This window comes from Trematomus bernacchii, unplaced genomic scaffold (genome assembly GCF_902827165.1).
Source record: "Trematomus bernacchii unplaced genomic scaffold, fTreBer1.1, whole genome shotgun sequence".
NCBI classification, from domain to species: Eukaryota; Metazoa; Chordata; class Actinopteri; order Perciformes; family Nototheniidae; genus Trematomus; species Trematomus bernacchii.
Window position 1 is genome coordinate 419,394 of NW_022987646.1, and position 26,122 is coordinate 445,515.

The window sequence follows — 26,122 nt, forward strand, 5'->3', positions numbered from 1 at the left end:
GTGCAAAAAAAGATCCTCTGCCAGGCTGATAGCAGGGGTATTGCAATTATATCGTCTCCGCCCTTAACTCCTACCAGACCCCCCGAAGAGCAGGATTTCTATTAAAAAGTACATGCAGCCAGCTGGATTAGACCACCAGAGGGCACTAGTGTCACACACTGTGATTATACATTCAAGTCAAGTTTGTGTAGTTTAAAAAGCAATGGAATTTCCCCCCAAAGAAACGCAGTGACAACAGCGTCAGAGCTCTGGTGGACATGGCAGGGAACGAACAATCAGATAGGGAAAAAATGAATTAGAAAACCCAAATAGGTAAATGCAAATATTGGTCTGAGGGTAATGTGACTGCTTATAATGTGGTTCGGTCTCGCATGACTGCTCCCCTGAAAGTTTCAATTTAATTTATCACCATTGCCAGCAGGGAAGCCACTGGAGCCGCTTATGAATTGTTTCCTGTTTAATTTATTTAGCAAAGGGCTACACCCAGCAATTAAGTGCTATCAGAGGGACCTCACTGGCAGAGTATTAACGAGAGCGGTATGATCTCTCTCTAAATTTGCACATTTGGAACAGTGCTGTTGGTTACCATATCCAAAGTGAATGATCCAGAAAACCTCCACGCTCACCGAGCTGCTGCAGCGGAAGCAGAGCATGACAGAGAGTGAGTGGAAGTGGCAGGCCGTGACAGATTAAAGAGATGATCCCTACTTATTACAATGTCTTTGCCAATTACATAGGCAGGCTTTAGACCAGTGATCCTCAAATCTGGTCCTCAGGCCCTGGAGCACTGCAGGATTTCCTCTTCTGTCAGGTAGTTAATTGCACTCCCCTGTGGTTGCGGGTCTAAATCGGTCCTTGATCACACAACTAGAATGAAAACTACCTGGAAGAACCGGCAGCCCTCTGGACCTTGATGACTGGAGAGCCACTTGGACTTCAAACCTGCTAAGTGGCAATCTTGGCACATATGATCGGCAGGCAAAATGAAACTGTGAGCAGACTCCATAATCAGCCTGGTCTTTTTCATTTAAGTGCTCTTAGCTTCTCCATATTAAGATGATGCAGTCTAGCTAAAGCTTTTTGTCGTAGGAGGAGTACTGTATTTAGATGAATAGGTTTTAATATGCTAAAATCAATATTTTCATATTAATAATGGATTTAAATGACTCATATTAAAGATCCCACAGTATATATTATCTTCACATCCAGCAGATCCCCCTCACTATTAAGGAGCGTTTCAGTATCATTCAGTTTATTGTTTTGGTTTGTAGCCCATAACTTGCCAGGTTAGGGTTATTCTTCATGTTATCAGTAGTTTTCATCTACAGCAGCAGAACCAATCTGCAGAATGAGTACTTTCACTTTTAGTACTTTACGTATATTTTGATGCTAATACTTTTGTACTTTTACTTGAGTAACATTTTGAATGCAGGACTTTTACTTGTAACAAAGTATTCCTACACTCTGGTACTTCTACTTTTACTTAAGTACAAGATCTGAGTACTTCTCCCACCCCTGTTAAACAGTTAAAGTCCCTGATCTTTCCCTAAGAAGTTATGATGTTGCTCTGTCTGCTGTCAGCTTAAAAGGTGACAATACTGTCTATCAATGATGAATACAAGTTGTACCTCAAAGTGGGAAAAAAGAATCCAGGTGAATGGAAAAATAGAGCATGGTGTACTGAAGAAGAGTAGTGCAGTGTGTTTAACACTGGTCTGACATTGTGTGGGTTCTGAAGTTACAACCTTAAAAATGTAAAGTAAAACACAAAGGTCCTTCTTACAGAACACTCAATACCAAGACCAGTCAACAGCATCTCAAATGAAATCAAATACTATCAAGCTGCTTTATTTCGTCCCGAAAATGGACCATCAATGTGTAAAACCCCCCGCTGGTAGCCAATCACCGGTCTCCATGGAGACTCCGTCTGAATCCACCTGACACGGAAGTCATCTGTGGATAATACAAAAACAGCCAGTAGAGAATTGAACCAGAGGAACAAAGTGCCCCGAGGAAAAAACACAACCACGCATCTCCCTAACAGAGCTGAAGATGGAGCTCACTCCAGGAGAGTGAGTGGGAGAGCGCAGGGAAATAGAAACAATAATGACTGTGGGTGTGTGTGTGTGTGTGTGTGTGTGTGTGTGTGCGTGTGTGTGTGTGTGTGTGTGTGTGTGTGTGTGTGAGAGTTTGTGAATTATGGGTACAACCACCAGTCATCCCTTTCTCTGAACTGGCATCGTGTGAAAATATGAAGCTACAGGCCAACTTCACTTAGCATAAATAAAAATAAAAGGAGATATAAGGTGTTAGCTAGTCTGCTGTAACAGGTCTGTTACAGTAGGTGGATTTTGTTTTGTTTGGACAGAGCAGGATAGCCGTTTCCCTTAAGTTAGCCAGTTGCTGGTGGGGGATTCATATTAACCGAAAAACCATGAGAGTGTTTTCAATCTTCACAATTAAATCTAGGATAAGTGTAAACACAAAACTGGCCAAGGTTGTCTTGAAGGAGATATAAGCTGTGTTTTCAAAACATTTAAAAAAAGACATGAAAAGACAAGTAAACAGCTTTAACGAATATGCTAACTTTATGAGATACATCTCCAGTTCAAGGAATCATTTGAAGTTGGTTCCATAATTTATGCAAGGTAAAGGAAAACGCCAGATTCAATGCAGATAAAAAGGCAGCACTGCATGTAATGAAAGTGAGCGGATGAGAGATTTTCTTCACAGCTTTTGTCATGTAGCCTGACGACAGAAGACCCTGCACTAACCAGGGTCCCAGAATTTGGTAATTATACCCCGCACAACTACTGGCATAATTGAATGCACATAGTTAAAGCCATCGCCTACTGTATCTGAGAGAGTGTGGAGTGAACTGCTGAATAGGCTGTTTCAAGGCAGAAGACTCTGTCGTCCTTTTAGCCTTCGATTGTTGGTACAATGTGTTTTCAAAGTGCTGAGCGGGCTGTTTTAACCCAGTGGGGTCAGCTGTCCCATTATCCAGTGAGATTACAAAAAGACTCATTAAGCTTTTATGTTCTTTTGGGTACTGCTGGCTTTGTGATTCTCCTTCTCTCAAAGGCAAATGATAAGATGTTTGTGCTGCTTCCATTTATGTCGGCTTCTAACAGGAGAGGCTGCTTTCTCAAGGTTGGAAAGGTCAGCATTGATGGAGGGCTTTGATTGTTCCACTGCAGAGAAACCGAGCGTCGGAGACAATAAAACCAAAAACAATATGAAACTCATATGAATGTGGTTGTGGTTTCGCAGGGAGGAAAGTGATGTGTTTTTATTTCATCATGCTTTGTTGAAATAAGATGAAATGTGAGGCTTGTGCGGATCATCCGGAGAACAACAGACACATGGACACAGACCTAAGGTTCAAAAGACATCCAAAGTGCCACTTTACTTACATTTTCAAAGTTACAAATAAAAATTCACTTAGTTGACATAGTGAGGATTTCAATTTTAAATCACGAACATATCCAGTGTTGCGAGGCGGAGCAGAGCCTCTTCTCTGCTCGCCGGACTTCATGTGTCCTCCCAGCTCAGGAGCAGCTTCTTCCTCTAGTGTCTGTGCACAGCCAAACAGCCTCAAAAGCCCTACTGACCAATTAGCAAAAGAAGCTGGCTGAAACGCCGCACGTTTGGACTGTAGGCCTTGCAGTTCTCTTTTCTACAGTGCTATCGCTCTGCAATGCAACTTCCTATACCTCCTGAGAATGGGAGAAGAACCAAAAAGACACTAGACAGAATCAACATAGCAACAAAGTATTGTAGCAGCCAAATAGGCATCACTTTCTGTTTGAGATGCATAGAGCTAGACATGGCCAGGTAATTCTCTCTTTTACAGAAACACGATGAGAAACATGCAACAACAACGACAATACATCATTAGTCTCATTGCTTCCTGGGCTTTCTGGGACATTCAAGATCAACGATTAAATAATTTGCAATCCTCCATGAAATAACAGCAAGAGCGGGAGCATCTCAGAGCCTGGGAACGTGTTGAGGGAACATCTTTGAACACTAGAAGGAGCCCGACAGTGAAACACAAATCATGAGTATGAGGCTGCTGGTGAAGCACAGGGTGGGTTCAGTCCACTATCTGGCCTACCTGGATGGAGGAAACATATTTACATCCGGTACATCAGCTTATGTATCTGGGCTCACAGACTGACCAGAGGCTCTGACATAACAGACAGACAGGGACAGGAGAGAGGGACAGGATAAGAGAAAGAAGGAGATAGAGAAAATGGAGAAGTCCATTTCAGAAGAGGTCAATGATTACAGGTTTAGGGGAAGGTAGAGGCAGAGAGTGGAGCAGGATTCTGACCGGGTCTTGACAGTTGTTGGTGAAATGCAATAGGTTTTCTGTTTTGAGTCTGTGAAACACAAAAGGAAGACGTCTAATGAGGTTCACTGAAGAGAGTCACATGGATAAGAGACAGGGATCACAAGAGCAAGTTCAGGAGCCAAAAGATGAGCTGCTGCCAAAGTAACTGGAGGAGGAGGAGGGGACATTGGAATGGCTTCAGATCTGTGCTGAGTTAACGGAGATTCCTGGTCGGCTGATGGCAAAATAAGATGAAGCGGAGCTACCACACGTAGCCAATCTCGTCATCCTTATCGTCTTCCTCGTCCTCGTCATCCTCGATGGCTCCTCGGGGGTGAATCCGGCCCCGCCTCTTCTTCTGCCGGCTCCGCCCACTCTGTGATGGCTCCTCCTCCTGGTCGCCAAGGAGGATGACAGCACCGCCGCTGCCGAAATCCCCCGATGTCTCCTGGTCCTCATCTGTAGGGAGATAAAAAACACAGATAAGCAAACAGGTTAAAACACAGGATCCCTGAGTGTGTAAACTGTGATATACTATACTCATGTGGGGTCAGTGGATCATGGTCTCACTCTTTGATGGTAAATGCTGCCGGGGACTGTGTGACCTTAACAGTTCATGAGAGATTTGCTAAAGGTTGTCTAGCTTAGTATACTCTGCACACATTCAGGGAATTCATATTATCTGGCACAAAGTTTGTACATACCTTTTTGGGATGTATAGCCATTTTTTATTTAGCACAATCATACATTGTGTTAAATACTAACTAGCCAATCTTAAATGTGTTAGCATTTAGCTTCTCATTGTGCATAAAAGCAGCCGAACAGAGCTTCTAGCATGTAGACTCTTAAGCCGTGTTTCCATTGCATCCCTGCCAGACTCCAACCGACTTCATTTTTTAACTTTACTCTATTTTGTTTTGATCCTCCACTTAACACATCGCAATGCAGAGTCAAGAGGTTGCATATTTAGTTAGCATCTGTGCTAAAAGCTTAGTAACATCAAGTTACATTTGCAAACAATTTTGCAAATGTAACTGTGCAAACAGCAGTCATTATCTCCGCTGCAGCCTCCAGCATTTTGTGAAATTGGGACGTTAAAATCCTTCTGAGTTAAGTTCCTAACAGCCTCTTCACACCTAGGTACAAGTGTACTCAGGCTGAGTGGCACTTCCAGTGTTAAAATCAGTTTGGTGTCTTTGCGTTTAGACTACTGAACGGAGAGCTGCTGCATTACTAGTTTTTTCTTTGCAAGGCAGAATAAAAAAGATCCAGGCTGCTGCAGCCTAAGCTTGTTAGACCGGAGACAAAGGGCTGTTGCTGTCTATGTGTGTGTTTGCAGTGTGTTTGTTTGTGTGTGTGTGTTTGTCAGGCTCTGGAGAGACACCTCATCAATATTGGAAGGTGCAATTACTGGCTTTGGACTAGACTGGCATTCCAGTGAGCCGTAATCTGTGACTGCGAGCTGGCTGTGTTATTGGTAATCAGTATATCTGCCTCCATCCTTTCTTGCTAATTATTGTTCTCCTTTTCCACAAAGAAATCCCATGGCCATTGATTTGCAGCAAAGTGCCTCTATTGGCTTTTTGACCATTCCCTTTGACTATCCACCCCTGGCTATGGTGGAGCTATAGATTTGACATATCAAAGCACTTAATTATATATATTCCTTGTTTGAAGGCATTTTCTTGGATGCCAACATCAGCCTGCAGTATGCGTTTACCCTCCTATAAAAGAGGCTGCTCAGTCATTGCTTTTAATTCATGTAAACAACCAATCTTTTGACGCTGCTCTCTGCTGACAAGTGTGACGGAGTTTCTTACTTGACTTGCAGGAAGCTGGTGTTTATCAAAGCTAAATGAGCAGAATATCAGAGGCAGATAACATCAGGCACATGACTGATAGTAAACCAGCCAAACTCCAGAGGCATGTTATCTATTTCATAAATATTTACTGATGTTTAGATACCGCTAAAGATAGTAAGGAAGGGAAGCGAGTAGATCTCTGATACCGAGATATTGTGGTACTGTTCAAGTTTCAGTGGTATATTATGTTCAAACGGGAGCTCTGCAACACAACCATACCCCTTGTTAAGCTATATGGGCGTGTGTGTGTGTGTGTGTGTGTGTGTGTGTGTGTGTGTGTGTGTGTGGACTTACCGCAATTGGGGTTGCCTTGTTTTCTGGAGCCAGCGATCTCATTGCCGTATTTGTCCACACACCAACACTGGGCGGTGCTGCTGTGACACTGCGTTGGTTTGAAGTAACCCTCCTCAGTACACCGGGGAATATAAGAGCCTAAAGATGGTAAGTAAGGGCGGGATGGAAGAAGGGAATACAAGGTGAGACCGAGTAAACAGCAAGAAACAAAAGGGCGGAGAACAGAAGATTCATGTGATCCTTCATTTCCTGTAGTTGAGACCACAGTTCTTATGTATTCAGAGGGGGATATCGGCAATCAATTACTGCTGTGAAGGTTGCAGGACAACAACTATACATCCTGCTTAAAGGGAAGCAGTCACTTTCAATAACAAACACACACACACACACACCTACTTCTGTTACCTTCATTTGACCCAGCCCAAGCTCATTCTTCAGGCTATGCTTGTTGTGAGCTGGAAGACTGAAAGATCCGCCCGCAGGCGACAGATGAAATGTGTACAAAATGTCAGGATGTGCTTTATAGTGGGTGTCTGTTTAATGCTGCTGATTTATATTCTCTGCTCCAGACAGTTGGAAACAGGGACAGCTGGTAATGCTAGGCTGTTTGTTTGTTTGCAATAAATGAGTTCATGTAGGAGTCAGTGAGTGACAGCTGTCAATCATCCAGACTGACCTATGAAGCTCTTCCTCCGACTCTGATTCTGGATCCTGCTCTTCTCCGCTTGGCAGGGCAGTCCTACAACCAAAACACAAAAACATTTTAAATAAAAGGGCTTGTTTTTCTGTCTTACCATCTACTCTATATACGCTACACTAACATCTTATTGATTTCTTGTATTGGACACCCTTTTATTTCTCCAAGCATTATCCTCAATTGCATCTTCTCATCGACTACCAATTTATAATCTCTGTCTACGTTTTATTTAGTTTATTTCTCGATTCATTATCCGCTTAAAAGACCACAATCTCTGTACACAATGCGCATTTTAAAGAAATAGGAACCAGTATTGAAATGTTTATGTATTTCATTAGTTGTGTTGTGACATTATTGGGACATTTTCATCGGATTTATTTCTCTTGAGCATGAGTTTCAAATTGTTGGAGGGTTTTACACCTCATTATTGCCTTTCTCATCTAAACGTTTCCAGCAATTCTTTATTTTCTTTGCCCTTTCCCCCTCCTCACCCTCAGGTTTCTGAAAGCAGTAGCACCACTCGTTGTTAGACAGCTTCCCGTCCTTAAAGGAGTCGCAGGAGTTGAAGAGGGGCTTCATGCACAGCTCATACTTGTCCAGGTAGATGGCACTCAGCTCTGATTGGTCCAGCAGGAGGTCGAAATTCATGTCAAGCTTGTTGAACATCCAGCCCAGAGAGTCCTTACAGATGGGCAAGATGCTGGTGTCAAAATCTACAAGAGGAAAAAGAAGATAATGAAATTGAACAGGTTGGAACATTTTGAAGTATCAAACTGAGTGAATCTGAGTGTATGCAGTGGCCCATCTGACATGTGCTCAGACATTACAGAAAACATTGCAGGGGTCGCTGTCAACAGCAACCCTCATGAGGACTGAAAAGTGTGGCGCTGTCAACAGGAAAGGGCTGCCACACACACACACATTTCGTGGGGTTATGTACTCACGTCCAGTGGCAGAGTCGAGGCTGTCGGAGGATTTGAGGTCTCTGTTGGCGTCAAGATGGAGAACTCCAAACCAGTCCTTTAGTCTTGCAGCCAAACTGTGGAGCTCTGTGTCAGTGCAGGCTATACACACGCACACACACACACACACACACACACACACACACACACACACACACACACACACACACACACACACACACACACACACACACACACACACACACACACACACACACACACACACACACACACACACACACACACACACACACACACAGAAAGTAATGAGAAGAGGAGAAGCTGTCAATCTTCTGCTCTGTCATCAGCGAGAAAAAGAAGAGTTCTTATATTCCTTATCAAAACTTTCATTTCAGTTCTGCTGTGTACTTTGCCTCTCTGTGTTCTTCCCTTTTCCTTTCTAATCACACTCTTCTCCTTGAGTACACACAGCGGAGTCATAACACACACTGAACTGCTGCTATCTCTTGACAGTTACCATAGGAACCCAATACAAATACAGTACACACACATCGGAGTTTCCTCTTCTGCTGGCACCTCTTTCTGTTGACCATTTAATGTTCTTGTTCAGATGATTGATTTGATCCACATGGGAAACCACACACTCACGCTCGCAGTCACAAACACACAACCGACAGACAAAGGTTTGATTGAAATCCGAAATGTCATTTCAGTGAGAGGACACTTGATAGTTCTCCACGGCGGAGATTAATCTGTGTTTGTTCTTTTTTATGCGTGAGCAAACCCCTCTGCGGGACAACAAAAGTCAGCTAAAAAACACTGTCATGCAAGTTGATTCTTCTCTCCATGCAGCAACCCAAAAAGAGCTGGAGAATTACATTTAGTGATAGCCCTAATTCAAAGTATAAACCATCCTCTGTCAACAACAAATCCCTGGTTCCTGCAGCCCTGTGGGACTGACAGGGTCTGCCTGCAATCCGAGGAGACTCCCCTCCCCGCCTGTCTCCCTCCGCGTCTCTCTCTGTCAATCTCCGTCCTCCTTTCTCCCTCTCCTGCATGTGATTGACATATATTTTTTTCTATTTCTTTTGAGAGCCTGATAAATGTGCCTGAAGGACAAGAGCCATTTTCCACCTCTCGCTGAAGCCTTCCGATCCAAGACGCTCCAGCTTTGTCGTGACTTATAGAAAATGCAGAAGTAGGTTGTTAGTATTCATGTGGCGGCACTGTTATTTCAGAACTGAGGCAGTTTGCTGGGAAACATGCAAAGGTTCAGAGCGTTTAAAGAGTCGCGTCAAAAGACAAATCACAACGATTTAATCTTGAGAAAAAACGTCTCGTCCCTGGTTATCCTGTCAGATATCATAAAGGAAGGAAAATGCAAATGCACTGAATCCTACAGACATATCAGGCAGAGGGAAAGATAATATCCCTCTAAGTCTGTCTCTAACACATATACACTCTGAGATACACACACATATTTAATTGAATAGAGCAGATTGGTCCCTGTGTGTGATACCTGGATCACACTTTGCTCACACATGCCACAGAGCCAGCAGGACACCAGGCTGAGAGACGTTTCTGTCACTCTTCTTCATTCTGTGGCCCAACCATGTCCTGCGTCCTGGCAGGGATGCATCATGTTCAGACACTCACACAGACACACTCATTTTATAGTAATAGTTGCGGGATTGTGTCATTATTGCGGCTCCTATAAAACAGAGGAGGCCCCGGGTAACTGACTGGAGCCGAGGAGAGGGCCGATAACGTATTACTGGCTGGCTATCTGTGTGACATTACCTCTTGAATCCCAAGGTGGTCTTTTCATGTGTGTGTATGTGTGTGTGTGAGAGTGATATAACCCTTCAGGTGGATACAGATAACGTTTCGGAGGGCTCTTCATTTCCACGGTCAGAGTGAGAGAGCAAAATACCAAACAGCCACAACATTATCCGTCCTCACCTCCTAATTACAATTCTTCCCGAAGAGTCGGCAGCATATTACTCTTTCTTTATCGCTTATTTATTTGACCGTTCCTCCTCCTCACACCAAGTTTTACCCCCATTGTTTTCCTTTCTGTTCACGCTCGCTGCCATTTAAGGCACTCGCTGCTTTTTGGATTCCTTTGTTGCCTTTCAGGACTTCTTCCGCATTTTCCTCCATTGCCTTTTCACTTCCAACCTCTCTCTCTCTCCTCTAGCGCCGTCACTTTTCTGAGATTCAATAGAGGCCACTTATCACTCCTGGCTGTACCTTCCACAGTTTCTCCTAAACTTAAAGGAACCGCTTTGATATGCCACGCTCTTCCATTTCTTTCTCCCCTCTAAATTGCTTTGAGTGCTTTATTTCCCATCTTTCCCCTTGCACATCCCCCCATGGAGTCCAAAGATTGTGTCTGTTTTTCTCTTTGATATCCTCTGTCCCTCTCCCTCCACTTTTTTCACTTTTGTCTCCACTGCTCTCTCCATCTGTCCCTCTCAAGTCTCTCGGACTATGCAGTACGACCAACAATGAGTCTCAATAGACCCCTCTTATCTCCCTCTCTCAGTTTGACCCAAATAGTTTTGGACGGGCCCGACACTGCTGCCCGTGTAAGGACTCCTTTTGTTGAGCAATGAAACAGAAAGCTGGAAATGAAACCATTCACGCACTGAAGGACACAACACAACACAGATAAAATGGCCTGTTTAACCATTCATTCCCCTCTTTCTCCTCTCTCTCTCTCTCTCCTCTCTCTCTCTCCTCTCTCTCTCTCCTCTCTCTCTCTCTCTCTCCCTCTCTCTCCTCTCTCCTCTCTCTCTCCTCTCTTACCTCTCTCTCTCTCTCTCTCTCTCTCTCTCTTCTCTTGCCGCTCTCTCGTCTCTCTCTCTCTCTCTCTCTCTCTCTCTTCTGCTCGTCTCTCGTCTCTCTCAGTCGTCTCTGCTGCTCTCTCTCTCTTGCTCCTCATCTCTCTCTCCTCATCTCCTCTCTCTCTCTCTCTCTCTCTCTCTCTCCCTGAGCCCCGCAGGTCAGGCAGGCTTAAAAGATGTCAGAACACACAGCCAAGATCAAATGTCACACACACGGGCCATTACAGAGATATCACACACCGTTATGGCAAGACTCCATTGATGTGTGACTCAACAAGTGATGTTGCTGCTGTCAGTAGAAATCAAGTGTCTCCGACAACACTCACAAAGTTTAACTCAAGGAAAAAGTGGGTCATGCCATGGCTGGAGCCGCAGTCTCTTTTACTCTCGACCTTAAAACTAAAGTCACATTTGCTAATTATGGATTTTTTTAATGTAGTTTGGATGAATGTCTACTCAACATAAAGCACCAGGCATTATGTATCCATATTCATCTTCTCTCTAGACAGCAATCATGTTATTATTGTTACCTTTGTATGTCTAAAATAATAGCAAGTGAAAATCAACCTGAAAAGTCAAATCTGTGTTTCTGCTCACGACTTACTAATTAATATGTGATATACATGGGCGTCGCAGCCATTATATGAGGGTGGGACAAGTCCCCCCCACTTTTTCAAATGATTAGTATAGACCCCCCCACTTTTACTATGCGGAAAGTCCGTGAATCGGTTTATCCACTCGCCACACTTTGTAGAGCGCTGTGTCAGTGCTTCACTATCAAATGAAATCCATTCCACTTGCTTATTGAGAGAATGCCCAAATCAATGAAACTCCGTACCATGTTTTCACTGCTACTTTGTACCAAGGCAGATTCTCACATAGCGCGCGCATGTTCAAGGAGTGATGTCATAGTTGGACAGCTCAGATCTGTTGTATGAAGCGATGCCGGTAGCGGAGGTAAGGCACACACACCAAATGTTCAGGAAATGGTTAATACAGCGAAAATCAAAGCTGACGATCTCTTGGTTTGATATGTTTTCTCCCCCAGACAACATGGACATAAGAACATTTTTTTCAAAGAAGAGGAAAGTAAGTCATCAGCTGGTAGCAGTTAATCAGTTAACAGTGATGGCGGCGTCTCACTTCTGGAGAGGAGTTTCGTCTTTATGTCATGATAGAGAGATACAAATACTGAATAGTTTAGATGAGAAAAGGCATCGAAATGCCAGGTTACTAGTATTTATCATGTAAACAGGGAACATGAATAACCCGATCTCTCTGCTCATGTAAACACCATATCCCCAATATGATCATAACCGGGATAATACTCATAAACGGCTTACTGATGTCCATGTAGAGACGCAGTCAGTGTGTTTTACTGGAACCTCAGTTCGATAAGAGATTCTTTTCTGAGTTCTTTAACTTAGGTACTCTCTGTCAAATGGTAATGTGCATTATGTTTTAATTATACTTATCATTCAGAAGCTTTTTGTGTGTGTTTATGTTTTACTGAGTGATTATAGGCTATTTCCATCCCAATATTCAGTTAACTATTTATTTGCTGTGCACATTACATAGACTAGCTAATATTCTACCTACTGGTTGGGACTTTGAGTCTTCAAAATGTCCAATGTCACAGACTGGGACTTACTTTAGAGTCAGTTGTATTTACATTCAGTATGACTTGTTATGATTCAATGTGAAAGAGTATACTGCTCAATAAATAATTATCACTTCCCCACCTCTCTTGACATCTAGGCACTTGAGAGTGAGTCAGAGGCAGAATACAGGGACAGTGGAGAGAGGTCCATTGCTGAGGTGAGTGATGAAAGGGAAATGACAGTTGAGAGTAAATTGTGATGTGGACTCTCATCCCAGGATTTTAAGGAAATCAGTGGGGATATTGAACAGGAAACATTTCAGTCAAGGGGCATCATATGACCAATATAGACAGAAGAGCAACATTTATTTGAACATTTAAGTCAATGATACCATTCCTAGGTGAACTTAACATCCGTATGGAGTCAGATCAGTCTCAATATTAATAAATGCTCACAGAAGGATTCACAAATGTATTTTGCGATTTATATATAAATGACTCTCCACAACAATATCTCTCAATGCACTCACAAATATTTATTGTTGTATATAAATGTACAAAAAATGGGCATTTAAACTGCTTTTTATTAATTCAAAGACAGCTCTGAATTAATAATCAAATATGTTTCCTTTCTTTACTACTGGATGAAATTACAAAATGTACCCATCATTTTCCTCATGCTAGTATAGCCACATAAAAGTATCAAACCACCTGTTAAAATGCACCAGAATACAGGAAATCTATATATCCCCCCCACATTCAGGATGCTTCCTACGCCCATGGTGATATATATATATATATATATATATTGTTTTATATTACAATACATTATATATTAACTTGTGATAAGGGGGCTTCAATAGACAATTGCTTCATTGTATTTTAGCAATCATGTTGCAAAAAGGAGATAAAGCATGCCACTAAATGAACACTTTGTCTGCAGGATTGTTCAAAGCCTTAGCCATTATTCATTTGACAAAATATATTTCTATTATGAATGAATTTGACTTATATTATGCTTAATGAAGCAGTTGTTGAGTTTTGCAATGTTTTTAATTAATTTGGCTATTGTTCACTTTTTTTCCCCAAGGGCTTTTTAATGTTTTTCATTAATGAAAGGCCCAGAATGTCACTTAGCAGTGTTGTGGAAGAGACTCTGTCAAATCATAACTGGAACAACTGCTTTGTTGAGAAAACAAAAGTTTGGCAGCTTCAAAGAAATGGAGGGCCTCTTGTGTTAGATTGGGTGATTTGTATGTGTTTGCAACTGTTGAATATAATGTAGACGGTGATATCAAATTGGCAGCCATGCGAACAGTTGGAAGCCTTTGGCTAAGAGGTTGCCATTTAAGCATTTTAGATCTGAAATGAGAACCGGGGGTATCCTTAAACCAAACAACTACTTCATAATTGTTCCAATGGACCTGCTCACATGCACAGAGACAAAGATACAGTGTGGAAGTTGCCAGATCTTAAGCTGTCAGCTCCACTTCCAATACAACACAGATTGTTTGACAGTGAACTTTTACAAAGGATTGGGGCTGGTATTAGACACGCAGACACATCGGCTGCTTTCAGACCGGAGGAGAATAACAATCGATCAGAGCTGCAGGTCAAATATCAAACGCTGAATCATAGCTGGGAATTCTCCTTCCCTCTCACCGAGAACTTCCTCACTCCTGCTGTCTTTCACGTCTGCTAACTCAGATCACTAGAAACTGGCAGCCAAGAAAACCTGCAAGCCTTCTGTTTTTCACAGACTGACGTAGGCTTGAACTTTCATCGAAACATGGAAAAGTCAAGATTACCGAAGCCATCACACGAGATAAAACGTAGAAACAGGGTTTCAGCTACAGTTCTTGCCAAAAAGAGAAGAATATAATAAGTTGTGTGTAAATGATGAACAGCTTACTTCTAGTCTGTACTAAGTAAATGTGAAATATGCAGAATTTTATGGAAACGTATGAATAATTTTTTATCCAACCTTTTTTCATCACAGATAAAGCCCCTTGACAACAAAGAGCTGTTTTACGTGACTGATAACCAAACGTGTCCTGTTAAACAATACATTAAATCAAAGGGGATTTGGACAATTATTATGATTTATAACAAACCATTATATTAGCTCTCCAGACTCTAGCCTCATCTTTGTTCTCTTGTATTGGCACAAGTATGCAACAGAGTAGCTCCATCACCAGATGTTGTGGTTGTGACTGCTATTAGGAGGTGATGGAGTGCAACATTCCCGAATTACATTCAGTAACAATCCCTCCAGGCAGGTTAAGGTCATGAGAAAAGTGTGTCCTCCAGACTACTAATACATAACTTCCACCATCAGGAGACGTCAGGCTTTGTATCCATCCATGGGTCACCTTTATCATTTATAAATGATTCATTAAGTTTGTCATATAAAAGAGAAGGAGTGGCTCTAAATCCACTGACAGAGGGAAAGAGTGTGGTGATCACCTTGAGACAACAGGAGCATGGTCTGATCAGATCAAGATGAAAGGCAGATGGGAAGGAAGAAAGGAGGGATGGGAGTCGGCCGAGTGAGGTGACACCTTTTTAACAAGGTAGCAGAAGGAGAAATAATGGACACTCAGATAGCAGATATGGAGGAGATAGAAGGTCAGATTCATTAAAAAGATACCAGAGTGTGTTTCCTTTTCTTTGCCTCAAGCTATCAGCTCTCCAGAACAATCTCACTGACGGTGAGCTAAGGTTAGCCAAGATAATGATCAGCAATACAGCGTCTCACGTACAGAGAGACAGGTTAGTGAGACAGGTACATAGAGAGAGACGGAAAAAACATAACGCGTTCCAAGTTTTAAGTTTAGGAGTAAGACTACTATTTTGTAAATGTAGGTATATGTATTGTATGAATTTAAGACATTTATTCTCATTCAACCATTAAACTTATGTAGGTTCAGATTTAATTCAGGCCTACATTCAGCTAGAAATTTCGTTGTTGTTGTTGTTGTCCAAAAACAGTAACAAATGACCATTTCAAAAGTGATTATTTTGAGTGTTTTCTGAACTGCCGTGTCTCCAGCCAAATGCCTGGCAAAGGCTTTTTTAGACTCCTGCTATAAAGGAGTTAGGATTTAAAGGCTTTTACACCTGCGCTCTTCCCTAATGTGACATGCCCATGTGGGAGTAGATAGCGAAGACACTCTAGCAGTCTGGAGAAGAGGGCTAATAAGCAAAATAAGACCTGCACAAGTGGACTGAGGTAGTGTAGTCCCTTTAGTGTGTGTAGCCACACCAGATTAACAGCCTAAATAAGTGCATTTGCTGTGTTAAGTATTTGGTATTTGGAGCAGTTTGCTTACAAATGAGACTAGATGCAGACTACAGGGTCTCTTTATATCAGCCGAGTTTTGCTGCATGGCTGTTAATGTTGGATATATATTTTAGGTTCACAGTAACTGCCAGTACTCGTGGTTCTGCAGCCATTAAAACACCAGTATAATGTCTTTTTTTTACCGTTTTCCTCGCTCGCCAGTAGTCATTACACCCTGAATATATAATGTGAAACTGGCATCGTTACAAAAACACTGGTGACTACCGGAAGTCTCTGGTGTGAAATTTGGATGCCACCCATCCCGGCCCCACAACACAGCTTGTCAGAAAACTAAACACATTGTTTGTTTGAAATGCTTGAACAAAAAAAAACAATGCAGCTTTTTTTTTCTAGCGTGGACAGTCCCAAGAGGAAATACAAAAACAGCTTTACAGTCATTCTTCACTGTATTCAGCAATCTGGAAAAAATCCCTACGAAATTGGCATGTGTTAGGAGAGGATAGGAAGTGTGGAGGCAGAAGAGAGGAGAACACAATATGTCCTCCTGTGCGCTCTCTGTGGAGCGCACAGGCAGAATTGCCAGGAGAAATTACATTTAGCCTGGGATTTATCTCCATTCGGTCTCCTCCAGTTTTTTTTTGTTTTTTGTCAACTATTATTGGTAATAGAAAATATCCGTACACCTAGTAGGGACTTTAGCCTTTACACATGATCACCAGCTGAATGGCTTTGTGTCAGCTAGTCATAATTTTATGTGAGAGAGTGACGATGTTCAGCCTCACAGCAGTGCTGCCTCGGGGGTTGAATGACTGATCAAATTAAATCTCAGTACCTCTTTGTCAACGTGTTAACCTTTGCTGCCAAACAGGCAAACAGCATCAATGGATTTCTTCTGCGCTAATCAAGTTTATGTGATTATTTAGATGGATTACAAGATTACACCACATGTAGTAACCAGTACATACAATTAACCTGCAACAGTTATCTTTGATATTTCTTCTTATTTTCTCATTATCTTCATTGTGTAATACATTTGTGCCATTTGACCGAAAATGTTATTTAAGGAAAGTTTAAAAAAAAAAAATATTTCTCAGTTTTTTGTTTATAAAAAAAGGGCAGCAAAATGTGAGAAATACAATAAAGAAGAAGAGAAATGTAAACGCAACACTGCAAACATCATGCATTTGAGAGTAGAGAGAGAAAATGAATGAGCGACACACAGATTAGAGAGTGCGTGATAGATGGGACTGACAAACACACAGTTGTACGTTCCCCACGTGAATAATAAAGGTTATTATTTTGGTTGAAGCAAAGGTACTCAAAAAAATGATATTTGAAGCCTTCCATTCTGAATTCCACTCTCAAATCAAAAACAATATCCGCCCCACACTCCAGATAAATTGCACACTGCAGCACACACTTAACTGTACCAAAATTGGGGGAGTGAGTGAGAGAGACGTAAACACACAGATTCACCTACAAGCTGCTTGTGAAATACTTCCTCTACTTCCTCCTCAATTCCTATAAAAGAATCTACTCTTCTTAAGGTGTCACATTTCTACCGTCTGTTGAATCTGAGATTCCTCTCACACACAGTAGTGGACAATATGACACTAATTACTCATTAAATGTCTCAGTATGAGAGTCTGTATTTATGGCAGAGACTGCTGTATTCTTCACTAATGTTTATTTTAAATAAATACAAATGATAATACTAATATGGGTAATATCTAAAATGCAAATGGTTAGTATTTCTCCTGCAGTTTCCCAACGCTACATTAGAGACTCTTATAGTGAATAATAAATATGTTGAATTGGCTAAAGCTTGGCTAAAGCTAATTAGCCAAAAGACAAAAACAAATATAGCCTAGTTAACTATAAGGTAGGCTCCTAGCTAATGGATAAGTTAGCTCAAGGTTTAGCTAAGGCAATTTATCATGGGCATACAGGCTAATGTAGCCTACTGTACTTAAGGGGAGACACTAAAGGTGAATACAGTAAAATGTGTATCTAATAACGTCATCACAATCGCCACATTGATATGCAAATTAGGCGTTAACTAGTACACTAGTAATAAAGTAGCCTACTATCTTATCTCTTATCTTAATTAAAATGCGCTAATTTGCATGCAGTTACCAAGGCATTGCAGGTGAAAAGGATAAAACAAAAAACAAACAAAAAAACATATCACCTCACAACTTCCCCAGATAGTTACTTACGTCAAATCAGTATTTTCCCCGGAAATGTTATGTTTAAATGCAGATTAGCTTTAAATCTATAGATGAATTCAGACATGGTAATAAAACGAACACCATTTATTTGTGTTTTTTGGAAGTTTTCTTTCCAATAGAGTGAAAGAAAACATGGAAGCAAAATAGACCAAAATAACAAGTACATGAAAAAACGATCTTTTTGCCTGTAATGTCCTTAAACAGTAACTTCATAATTTTGATTGTTGGCTGCTCATTTAATAACTATTAATTGTACTAGTTTGTTGTCTGCTCTTGTGCATAGTGAATACTAGGCTAAAGAAGACCATTGTCTCTGTGTTAGCTGATTATTTTGTAGAATTCTGTTGAGTATTAAACAATTGCGTGAGTGTGAGGGTATTCAAATAAATTGGTCAGTAAGTCAGAGATGTGCAACTATATTTAACTTTTTGTTTTACATTTGTTTTTATAAATGATTATGGGAAGTGCCCTTTTTCTCACTTGAGCTCCCGCCCCCCAAAATGTCTGTGCACGTCCCTGCTCCTGCGTTAACACTCTGTTCCCTGTGCTAAGTTTTTATCTCTGCCTGCCAGTCTGCGTCTCCCTGTTCACTCCCAGCTCCTCGTGTCTGTCAATCCAGACCCTGGATCAGCCCCAAAAACTCTCTCCGTCTGCCTACCCTGAACACCAAGTTTGCTATAAACCTTTTTGAACTGTCGGTGTGCTGCACTCAATATTCAACTCGACAAATTATACATTTCAACTTTTACTTCTGAAGAATAAAGCATGTTGAAAAATGTAGCTGCGTCCAAAATCACTTCCTATTTACTTTGAAGCTGATTAATTTACTCTCTGACTTTTTATTTGACATCCAAATACTGAAAACTGTCATGCGTGATATAATAACCTCAACAATCCTGACATTGTACAAAACACAACTTCCTGTTTACAATCCCACAATGCAGTGTTTCATTTTAATATAGTATGTGAAAGTGACAGTTGTGAGACACCGTCAGAAATAAATAAGCACAAGAAATCCGAAATGTACCTCTCACTAGAAATTACATGTAAACTAATGACGCTTTATAAAATAAACAGTAGATAGTTAGTGATTTATTTCCAACAGAGTCTTGACTAAAATCTCATCAGATGCATCAACGACCTGCTCTGACTTCACTGGTTCGTTTTACCTGCTTCTTTTTTCAGTGTTGAATAAATGGCAAAGACCTAGACAAAATATTGGTATTCAATCTTCCTTTGCCTGATAATAATGTGAATAATTAGAATAGGAGTTAATAATAAAACAAGATGATAATGTCTATGAATATATACAAGCTCAGTGAGCTCCTTGGCCTTACTCTTTCTTGAATTAAACAGTTATTATAGTTATACAGTAATTAGATTAGTTCTGCCTGTCTGGATTATCTCTCCTGATGTCAACTCACAATGACACTTACCTCATCTGCCCTCCATGCAGATGAGGTACACACACACACACACACACACACACACACACACACACACACACACACACACACACACACACACACACACACACACACACACACACACACACACACACACACACACACACACACACACACACGCACACATTGCAATGTTGATAAAAACCTCCTGTGTACTGTAAAAGGGATGAAACTCTTTGCAGACGCAGGTGCTTGGTAGGAATGTGCAGACCCTGTTTGAACCCGGCTATCAGTAAACACAGAGGAGTGATTGCATATACGAAACTGTTGCAATCTTTTGGCTGTTACCATAGGAACACAATCTGACATGCACAAAATGTTTTCCTCACCTACTGCCATCTCCATCTGTTTACCATTTCGTGTTGCTGATCTAATGAGAGATTCTATCATCCCTGCTATGGTGGTGGAAAGTGTAGAGACACCATTGAGAAGAAGATAAATCCAGGGAGAGAGAGGAAAATAAGAAATGACTAAGTTTAAACAGAAAACGTACTGAAAAGAGTAAAAGCAGAGAGTCTGATAGGGAAACGTGTAATGCTGTATTTTGATGTTGTTAAAGATCTGTACATAGATTATTATTCTATTCATCCACTCCCAGAGTCAATTCCTCAGCAAATCTAACACATCATTATAGTTGCTATTGAAAAAACCTGGGGAGAATAAATAAAGTTGATAAAACACGTCTCCGTTACAGCATCACTCGCTAAATGTTACCTCCATCATTCACCCATGAACTAATGAAGGTCAGTGTAAGATTAACAGGTACTCGTCATTTTTTAGCAGACATATTTCGTTGTTATGAAATGTGTGTGATGATTTATCCGATGTGGATCATTTTTGTCGTAATCAAAAAGTGATTAGAAAAATGTTGTGATGGACACGCACTCACACGAAGTAAAACCATCCCAGTAGAGGAAATGTGTAATGATAACAATCCATCCTTTTCTGCTGAGCTTTACGTTAGATTGCATTTCTCCTCTAGAATCTTTCCATTCATCTGCTGAAATCCTGTTTTCATGACAAACAATAAGACATACACACTCACTCCATCACTGCCCCCTGTAGCTGTCAGAAAACGGGTGGGGGTTAAGGGATGGAAGGGGAAGAAAATAACACGAGTGAGGGGAAAAGGAATGAAAGAATTTGAAGGATTACCACGGTATGTGTGTGTGTGTAGAATAGAATAGAATAGAATAGGGAGGGATGAAACCCTCTTTAATGGTCACACATGCAGAGCACACAGCACACACAGTGAAATTTGGCCTCTGCTTTTAACCCATCCTAGTACAAGGAGTCTAGTACTAGGAGCAGTGGGCAGCTATTGTACAGCGCCCGGGGAGCAATGGGAGTGGGGGGGAAGGGGGGTGTCCGGTGCCTTGCTCAAGGGCACCACGGCAGGGCAGGAGGTGAACTGGGACCTCTCCAAGTAGAAGTCCACACTCCATATTTAGGTCTGGTCGGGGACTTGAACCAGCGACCCTAAGGCTCCCAGTCCAAGCCCCTACTGACTGAGCCACTGCTCAGTCTGTGTGTGTGTGTGTGTGTGTGTGTGTGTGTGTGTGTGTGTGTGTGTGTGTGTGTGTGTGTGTGTGTGTGTGTGTGTGTGTGTGTGTGTGTGTGTGTGTGTGTGTGTGTGTGTGTGTGTGTGTGTGTGTGTGTGTGTGTGTGTGTGGTGTAGTAATAACTGTCTTTATCTGAGAAATCTATCTGAACCAGAAGTGACTGACAAGTTCTCCACAGATGACATGGACATGGAGACAAAGAAGAGAAGCTATGTAACAGCCTAAATGACAAGTATTCAACATAAATCGACACCTTTTGTGAAGTCAGAAGGATTGTGAAAGAGTTGGCCTATATCTAAACAAAAAGCAACTAAATATCTAAATAGTTTATTTAATTGAGCTGAGAGCTCCAGTACTCACCAGCCTTATTGTGCCTATGTGCTGGTTTGCTGTGCTCCTGACCAGGCAGACAGGGACACAGCCCGTCACACTTCACTGAGACCGTCTTCCCAGAGAGGCAGCCCTGGAACTCCAACTTACACTGTAGAAAAAAACACAACAGATTCATGAGTAATGAAGGTTTATTCAAGTTTCTCGAGGGCTGGAAACTCAGCATAAAGACACACATCGTCAGTATACTTGTCTTGAAGACTTGGCCTGTAAAAACAGTTGTACGATGTCTTTTGTGGCTCTGCAGGTGCTCTCTAAAACAATCCAGATTTTGTTTTCATGGTCATCATGCATTGGAGGTGATGGAAAACTACCTTCGTTGAGTTTCAGAGTTGAAATGGTAATTGCTTTGACCACACCAGATCAAAATATTATTTTCTTTCCCCTTTGATGGATGTATTATCTTGCACTCAGCTAAAAACACCTGCTATTTTGCAGCCTAAAATTATGCATTTAAAGACTTGGTCAATGACCAGGGATTGAAGGTCTTATAAATAAGTACTTTTGCATTTATAATAATTATTTTTGCAAGCAGTGCAGTTGCTGCCTGCTGCTTCGTTTATAGTTTCATTTTTCAGACCTGGAAGTTGCTACTTTTTAAATGATAGTAATAAACTCCACCTTGCCATTGGCTAAAAGCCAGGACATTTTAGGGGTACTGCTGTCCCGATTACATCCACTTGCATTGAAATCTACTTTTTATATAAAATGGCAGTCGCATGCACACCTTCAAATACAATGAATCTATAGAAGAGATGAGGAAGAATGAGGAATTCTGGACACTTTGTTTACAGGATCTATTAAAGGTGGGGTAGGTAAGTTTGAGAAACCGGCTCGAGATCGCTTGAATTTGAAAATACACAACCGGAGAAAATCTGCCACTTCCTTATAGAGCCCCTCCTCCAACACACGAACGCGCACATGACCAATGAGGGCACGAGATAAGTTTGTGCCCCGATGGAAGGCTGACAGGCAGGTAGGCCATCCAGTTATTTTAGCCGGCCCGGCTAAAATGATTGGATGATTGGATGGCCTACTGTCGTGCTTTTTACAGTACTACGGCTTCCACAGATGACATTTTTTTATGGATTTTTTGTCAAAGCACTTAAGATATTCATTGATATCGGGATGTTAAGAGCATTCCATGGAATATAACAAAAAGTGTATCTCGAGCCGGTTTCTCAAACTTACCTACCCAACCTTTAATACTGTGGTTCGAGTATGTAATTGCAAACAAACAGAACTTTGAGTTTCCAAATGTCTTTGTTGAGCTGATTAAAGGAATAGATTTGCTGAGACAGGATTGGTCATTTATCTTCAATGAACAGATGTGTCCATTAGGCAGCCATACACCATTAGACACAGAGTTGCCCGGTAAAACTGTTCTATTATTCACTGCTGTACAAACCTAATGCAATGCAAAAAGCAAGATGGACTACTTTAAAATGTAATTTAACAATATACCAAATCTCATTTCAGGTAAGTGAAGGGTAAGAAACAGTTTGGACTGTTTGTGGGAGCAAAACAATCCAATTACAAGATCCTTCCAGGAAGAATAATGAAAACTGAAATGAGTTATGTAAATTCTGTTTGTGAGATGATGACGACAGCGTGAGACCATGACTGTGCGTTAACCATAAACATATCATGCATCATGCACAGGCTGAGCCTTATGCTGCCGGCACTTTCATTTCATGTCGTAGTTTAAATCCATCACTTCCTGCCTGTCACCTCCTTGATAGCGCTACTAATGTTGCTTAATGAAATTTGTTGACAAACTCTGTCCTGTTCCCAACATATTGAATTAGCTCTCTCTGGGTGGGGAGAGAGAAAGGAAGGGAGAGAGAGAGCACAGGGAATGGATGACCTCCCCCAGTCACTGTCAGCACACTGAGAGGCCCCATGAATCTTTATGTTTGTCTCTCTCCTGGGGTTAATGTGGTTTTGATGAAACAATGTTTTAACACCTGACTCGGTACAGTAAAAATAGAGAGGAAAGGAAAGGTGAGAAAAGGAGAGGAGAAAAAGGCGAGGAGAGGAAGCATGATTTAAGAGGAGGGAAGTAATGGACTTAACTGAAGCCTCTCTGGAGATAAGGGCACTGTCTTCTTAATAGTATATTGAGTGGTGTGTGCGGTTACGATGAGGGAGGCATGTAATGTAATAATAAAACATGAATAAGCTGCAGAGCAGCAGCGCACTCGTGAGCAGAGTTTAAGTTGGGCCACAGGGAGCCATCACTCCACCAGCTAACTGAACCCCTCCAACTAAATTACCGCAGCGACCAGAGGGACCTCCCAGCCCTCCCTTTCCTTTTGTTCTTCCTCTTGTTTCTCCTTCAATACTCCTCCTCCTCTGCACCGCTCCAGGCAGGTCGGTCATTAGGAAGAGCCTGCCTCATACACAAGAGGTTCAAATCCCCAATTAGGTTATTTCATGGTTTTGGGTCGGAGGCTTAACCCTGCATTTTAAACAGAATCAAGATGACCTCCAAATGTCTGGAAGTCCACCGATTATGCAGAGATGATCTGTGAACGGACAACCGATAAAGAAAACATGAGTGTTGTTGAACTCCTTCTCTAAAAGGTGTGCTTTTATTGATTATTCCTCCTCAGACACTACTGGACACTACCGGCGTCCTGGACGCTCATAGCTCACTCTACTTTGCCAATATCCTGTCACAAAGATTTAGATTCAGCTCAAGAGATGTCTTGCATTGTCCATTTGTTTGAGGTTCCTGTACTTCACGTCTTGAAGCCAAAATAACATGAATGCGGATGTCAATAAGAATCCCTCAGTCTGCTAAACTAAGGACAAACCAGCTACCTTATCTCCCTCTTCACCTCCTCAGTTTGAACTTCCTCTGCTCATTTTCCAAATGTGCCATTCTTTTCTCCTCCACAATGACAAGTGGGTTTGTGGCTGTGAATAATTTCATGTAGCTCAGAGTGAGCATACGAGCAGAGGTTAGCAGCTGGAAGTGAGTTCGTCCTGAGAAGATTTCAGTGCTGCTGAAAGATCACTGATAGCTGACCCTGTTCTTAGTCATTTGCGTAACAGACAGAGAAAAGTACCACTCAACACAGTGAAGGAGGACAGGAGCCAATACATTGACGGTAAAGTGGAATAGCATGAAAAGAAAGCAGGAGAAAGACAAGAAAGCACGATGAAAATGTGACAATAGATAAGACAATGAAAGATATATTTATAACTTCTGTATGTCTTGAAGAAACCCAGTTATTGCTTTTTATTATAAAAAACAAACTGTATTATTGGTAAATACAATTCTAGAGAAACCGAGGAAAGGAAATGATACACTTACAGTGAGAGAAGAAGAGTGTGAAACTTAAAGAGAGATAATTGGAAGAGGGATGTCTCACCCTGGAGGAGTAGGTGTGTCCATCAGATCCACACACAGGACTTGACTGGAGCCCTGAGCAGAGCCTACATTTACCATGAGCTACGGCTTCAGGCCTGTGCTTGTGTCCTGCTCTGCCTTTCCTGGGTTTCACACTGAGAATGAAAGAGAGATGGGGAAAATACACATACATTTAGTTATCTACCAATCCAAAGTTTGACATGACTCAGTTAATCATAGACAAAACAAACCATTACATCTACAGTGATTGAGCCAAATCCCTTCTAGTGGATGTATTGGATTTTGACATTTATGATGGAACATTGAGAAGCAGTATCACCTTTCAAAGCAGGATCATTATTTAAACTAGCAGAATCCCTTTTTCTACCAACGTTTTTAAAGTATTTCTGGTTGTCAGGGTAAGCAGAAGCAGAGCGAGTCCTGATTGGTCTATTGAGGCCTTTTCAATAAAGAGAGTAATTGCAGTTGATCCAAATCTCGCAGCAATTTTCTATGTAAGTGCTCTCACTAAACACCCTGCTTCCTCCTGATGCATCCAGCACTGCAGGAACATTGACTCTTTGTGTAACTAATGGGACAACAGCAAATGACAGTATGTGAACATCAACTACAGAAGTGACCAGATGGATATTACAAAGTCATGCAACCTTTTTCCACATACACACTCTAAAATTGTAATCTAAAAACTCCTCTACACTGTGTTGGCCTCATTTTCATAAAAAGTATTAATTAAGAGATCATCGTTCAGTCCCTTTGAAGATTCTACGCTACGTAAAACTACAACATTTACATCCCAGGAACTTCCTCACCAACCGAGACATCATCTTAGCCACGGCAGATTAGACATGCACATTGCACTGATAATAAAACCGTGGTGGCAGATGGGGTAAGATGGAGGTACAATGAAACCTGTAGTATGCTGTTTGATAATGTTCCCCTAATTTCCCCATCAAATCCCAATGCTTCTCCTCCTCTCCTTTCAAGTACTCTTTGCATAATTGCAGTGAAATTCGAGAATGAGTTCGTTATTAGTGGGAATTTCAGGGCCGGATTGGTTTTGCCAGGGAAATTAGCACATGCATTTCAATTATTACCAGAGTGAGAGATACCTTATATCGACATAAAAGCCTCAAACAGAAACAAGAAAGTGATATCTCTCTCTCCCTGAAAGGCCGAAGTACAACCCCCTGCTGAGAGTGTCCATGTTGCTCTAATCTTGAAAGCTC

General features: G+C 41.5%; 1 protein-coding gene across 4 annotated transcripts in view; it reads right to left on the reverse strand.

The window, feature by feature from the left end:
* Positions 1–3,378: 3,378 nt before the first annotated feature.
* spock1 (SPARC (osteonectin), cwcv and kazal like domains proteoglycan 1) overlaps positions 3,379–26,122 on the reverse strand; it is a 97,155-nt gene continuing 74,411 nt past the window's right edge. For all 4 annotated transcript variants that reach the window (XM_034133894.1, XM_034133891.1, XM_034133893.1 and 1 more), the window contains 7 exons: positions 24,898–25,030; positions 21,488–21,608; positions 8,137–8,256; positions 7,684–7,905; positions 7,172–7,234; positions 6,496–6,633; positions 3,379–4,798 (listed from right to left, as the gene is read on the reverse strand). In XM_034133894.1, coding sequence (XP_033989785.1) covers positions 4,602–4,798; positions 6,496–6,633; positions 7,172–7,234; positions 7,684–7,905; positions 8,137–8,256; positions 21,488–21,608; positions 24,898–25,030 — 994 coding nt within the window. In that variant the 3' untranslated portion in view covers positions 3,379–4,601. The remainder of the gene's footprint in view (positions 4,799–6,495; positions 6,634–7,171; positions 7,235–7,683; positions 7,906–8,136; positions 8,257–21,487; positions 21,609–24,897; positions 25,031–26,122) is intronic.